The following is a 4,586-nucleotide window of genomic DNA, read 5'->3' on the forward strand; positions in this document are numbered from 1 at the left end:
CCTCGGCTTCGCCCCGTCGGGCGTTGGCTCCCCACCCGCACCCATTTCAAAGCCCGCTCGCCACTTGTCACCGCGAGCCCCCGCCTCCGCGTCTCCGCCCGCTCCGCCCATCCGGCTATAAAATCCCCACCCGCCCCAACCCTAGACACCGCCGCCGCATCCTTCTCCCAGCACCTTCTTCTTCTCCGCCGCCCGTTCGTTCCACAGGCATGGTCGGCATCAGCAAGCGCCGCTCCTCCCCAGCCTCCACCTCCTCCTCCTCCGGCGACGGAAGGCCGCGGCAGGTCACCCGTAAGCGCAGGTCCGCCCGCCGTTGGTCCCGCGGCGCCGCCCGGAGGCCTCCGGCGCCTCGACCTGTGAGTGCCTCGGAATTCACGGTCTCCTACTGTGAGCTATATATGCGGTGTGCGCGTGGCGGTGGTGGGCCGTCGTGGTGCGGAGGCGCGGTGGGCTGGAGGCCCAGAGGGAGGAGATTGGTGGCGACCCCCTGGTCCCGATTAGTTGCCGGATTTTAAAATTCGTGGGGAGGGGGTTGCGGATGTTTGACGTCTGTGAAGAATTTGGGGCTCTGGTCCGTACGATTGCTGTTTTGATTAGTCAATCGTTGTTTTGTAGCAGCTGCTTTCAGGTTTTTGTTCGAATTCCACGATCAATTTGGGCGATCTGGTGTACGGATGTGTGCTTGATTACCATGTTGGAGGTGTGACCAATTGGCAATGTATGTTGTAGGTGTTGGTGTTATTGGTAGGTTGAGGAATGTGGGTTATCGTGAGATATAATTTTGTCACACATTTGTCGATTTCTTGATAGTGATAGCTCATTCCAGTGTAGTTTCAGTAAGTAATTGCCTAAGTGTCCATGTTTTTGGGTCAATCGAAGTACGACAGCACGTGCCATCAAACGTACCACCTTCGTTAGAAGATGCCATGTAGGTCTCATATTGCCGTTTCAGGGCAATACTAAGTTACTACTTACTAACACGTATTGTTAATTGCAAGTGCATAATTTGGCAATTACTGTATGTATAGTTTTGGTGTTTGTTCCCAACTTCTGTAGTTGGCAGGATGCAGTGCACCTTTGGTATGAATTGAGCACATGTGTGTGTGTTCTAAGTAGTACGTTGCAGCTCAAAATTGGTAGGAATTGACCGTACACGTCTGATCAACTGATCAAAGTTTTTCATACCAGTGAATTTTGATTGGCACTGACACTTACTTTCCATAGCATTGGCCACACAAGTGATTTTATCATACATCCTGCACTGGCAGGATATCCTGTATGATACTTGTGACTGATAAATGTCATGGGCCAGTATACTTGTTGTCTGGACTGGTCCACCATCTGGTACGAATGTGGCTCCTTGGGTCTGGGGTTCTTGGCCCTCAATGGTTTAGTAACCTTCCTTTTAAGCCACATACAATTAATCGCTTGGTATTGAAGGTGCTAGTTTTGTTTTCGATGTTTGATCTGAACACTTTGATAGTGCGAGGGCTCCTCTTTCATGAGGAAGATGGGAAAATTTTCTGCCATGTTCTTGAAAAGATTAGAAAACGTGGGAGCTATGTGTAGATTAGCAGAAATCTGTGATTTTGGTGGCATCGTTTGTATTACTGTAGATGAGTTATATAAGTATGGTGGGTTAAACACTTATACCACTATCGAATGATGGCATGAACAGTAGGATACTAGATTGATTGACTACTCGAAACTTTTGTGATCATTTGGAAATGTTATGAATCTAATTATCTCCACTGGAAGGTATATTAGTGTAAGTGATTGCGAATAGAAAGAAAGTTTTGCAGAAGTTCTCTTTCTACATAAGAATTGTTGGGTTTTTGACTCAGTTTTTTTTTTCTTCAGACTAAATGGTTTCTATGAATTTGTAAATGTCATATGCATGGTCTCTGAATGCATTCATCTTTTGATGCAGGCAAATGAGCTGGACTCGAATACAGCTGCTCTTGATCCAGATGTAAGGTTTATGCAGAAAATTAGACTAATTATTCCTTTTTAGAGAAATGGAGTTAATAGAATATACTTCACTTTTTTGGGTTAAAAGATTCTCCAATGTTTATGTAGCATTATGATACTGGATTGAGAGTTATCCTGCAGAAGGAGCTCCGAAATAGCGACGTAAGCCAACTTGGGAGAATCGTTCTCCCCAAGGTCAGTTATTCTGCAAACAAATTTTCTCAATCTTTCCCTTTTCCGCTTATTCCATATAAACTCTCCTCTCTATAACTATTGATACTTTTCATTGATACATGAATTTCGCAGAAGGAGGCAGAGGCTTACCTCCCCGTTCTGATATCAAAGGACGGAAAATTTTTATGTATGCATGATTTGCTAAATGCACAGCTGTGGACCTTCAAGTACAGGTTGGACAACTTGTGAATTAATTGGCTCTATTTTTTGTTACAATGAGTACACTGAATCCTTCAGCTTTTAGGCCAAGTAGCACGAGCACTGCTAAAACTTAATTAGGAAGAATGAAAATGTATGCTGCCGAGACAGAACAATTTATGAATGTTACATTAATTAGAAGGAACACATATTGATCCTTTTCATACTTTACCCCTAATGTTCTCTTAGCTTGCATTGAATTCTATCGAAATTGAGTAGTTCCTCTGGAAGATGCAAACTGCAGAGAAGATTGTGGCCATCTCTTGATATTGTACCGTATCTAACAAGAAATGAATTAGATCAAATTAGGTGTCACTTTTTTTTGGCAAAACCATTAGAACTACAACCTGTGAAATGCTATCATTTACTAGAAATGGTATCTTTTTCTGTTCCTTATTAATGCGGTTTACTCTGCATTGTTTTTATTAACTTCTTGCTTATCCCTAGAGTGACATAGTCCATCATCTCTCATGCAGATATTGGCCCAATAATAAAAGCAGGATGTATGTACTTGAAAATACTGGTGAGTATTATCCTTCCTCCCTTTTCCTCTAGTACAAGCATTTTGCCGATCAATGCTCTTATATTTCCTCCACCTTTCTTAAACATCCCAGGAGATTATGTCAGAGCTCATGATCTTCAGCAAGGAGACTTCATTGTGATATACAAAGACGATGAGAATAACCACTTTGTACTCAGTTTTCATCCTTAGCGTTTAAGAACTTACTCATTCTTGGCTTGCAGTCAATAGTTGCTTATTGTGTACTGTATTTTTGTACCATATATATGAAGGTCATAGGAGCAAAGAAGGCGGGAGATGAACAGACTGCCACTGTGCCACAACTCCATGAGCATATCTCTGCCGCTTTGCCAGCTTCACAAGTTATCCATGAATATGCAGCTCCCGTTGCACCAGAAGCTGATATCCTCGCCATGGTGCCACAAGCTGCTGAGAATTATGAGATATTCGACGGGATACTGAACTCTCTGCCAGAGATACCAGTAGCCAATGTGAGGTACTCTGACTTCTTCGATCCATTTCATGACTGCATGTACATGACCAACCACTCCGTTGATCTGGATACGCATTTCCATGATGAGAAGACTGGGAACTCTTCGTTTCCCAAACCAAAGTCTGGGCCTGTGATGTGAGATCCAGACAGAAAACTGCTGGATCAGACCGTACCCTGCATGAAGATCAGAAACTCCCTCCTTGACGCCATTGCTGTACATCCAAATAATTGGTGTCCTCATTTTGTATGTTGTATATGATTAACACTGCCGCCCGTTGTTTTTCTGTTAAAGGTTTAGCTTTTTAACTCAGCAAAACTGAACGTTTCATCAGATGCAACGCTGTGATGTGCTTCTGATGTCTTTTTTTTGTTCACCCCCTGAATCTGCAGTTACAATAAATATTTGGCGTCCTCATCTTGCATGTTGTCTAGATAACCTGTGCATTTACCTTTGCTAAAAGGTGCAGGCAACTTCTAATCTTCTATTATCTTAGTATTTGAGGACGAAAGTAACCTTCACATTCACTCTTAAGATCACAAAATAACCATGTTAATAAAAAAAAGAATCTAGATCACTCATTGTTATAAACATCTAACGGTCTAGATTAAATCAAAGAGTCCATACCAAATACGATTACTAAATAGTTAAATTCGAAATTAAAAATTATGGAAAATTACTAGTTCGACCTCCATATTGTTTGAAAAGCAAAATATCTAAATAAAGAGTCTAAATAAAATAAAATAAAATAAATAATAACTGAAATTGGGGTTAGACTAGAAAAAGAAGAATTCATATCAAATATAGTCTTTGAAAAATAAATTATTATAAAAATAAAAAACCTAATTAAAGAGTCCATGTAAAATAGAATTAATCAATAGCTAAAATTCATAGTAAAAAACAATGAAAAAAATCAAAAATTTATTAAGATAATAGATTAAGAATCACCGTGTAGCTCAAGGTCGTCACATTAAGTAGACAGCAGGCAAAACACAACATATAAGCAAGACAAACTTATTCTGATTTTGGACTGCTTACACTTGACACATGATTTTGTCGGTTGATCAAAACGTATACAAATTGAACCGATATATATATACGATTCGGGTATAAGTTTACAGCATAAATAATTTTCTTTTCTATTCATATAATTTTTACATCTTCTTCTAATT

At 40.7% G+C, this 4,586-nt stretch overlaps 1 protein-coding gene across 1 annotated transcript; it reads left to right on the forward strand.

The window, feature by feature from the left end:
- Positions 1-209: 209 nt before the first annotated feature.
- LOC133910056 (B3 domain-containing protein LFL1-like) lies at positions 210-3,555 on the forward strand. The gene is made up of 7 exons (XM_062352578.1): positions 210-356; positions 1,931-1,972; positions 2,080-2,166; positions 2,278-2,378; positions 2,880-2,926; positions 3,018-3,094; positions 3,196-3,555. Exons 1-7 carry the CDS (start codon positions 210-212, stop codon positions 3,553-3,555), a joined length of 861 nt encoding a protein of 286 aa, XP_062208562.1.
- Positions 3,556-4,586: the final 1,031 nt, after the last annotated feature.

Source organism: Phragmites australis, chromosome 2 (genome assembly GCF_958298935.1).
Source record: "Phragmites australis chromosome 2, lpPhrAust1.1, whole genome shotgun sequence".
Classification (NCBI taxonomy): Eukaryota; Viridiplantae; Streptophyta; class Magnoliopsida; order Poales; family Poaceae; genus Phragmites; species Phragmites australis.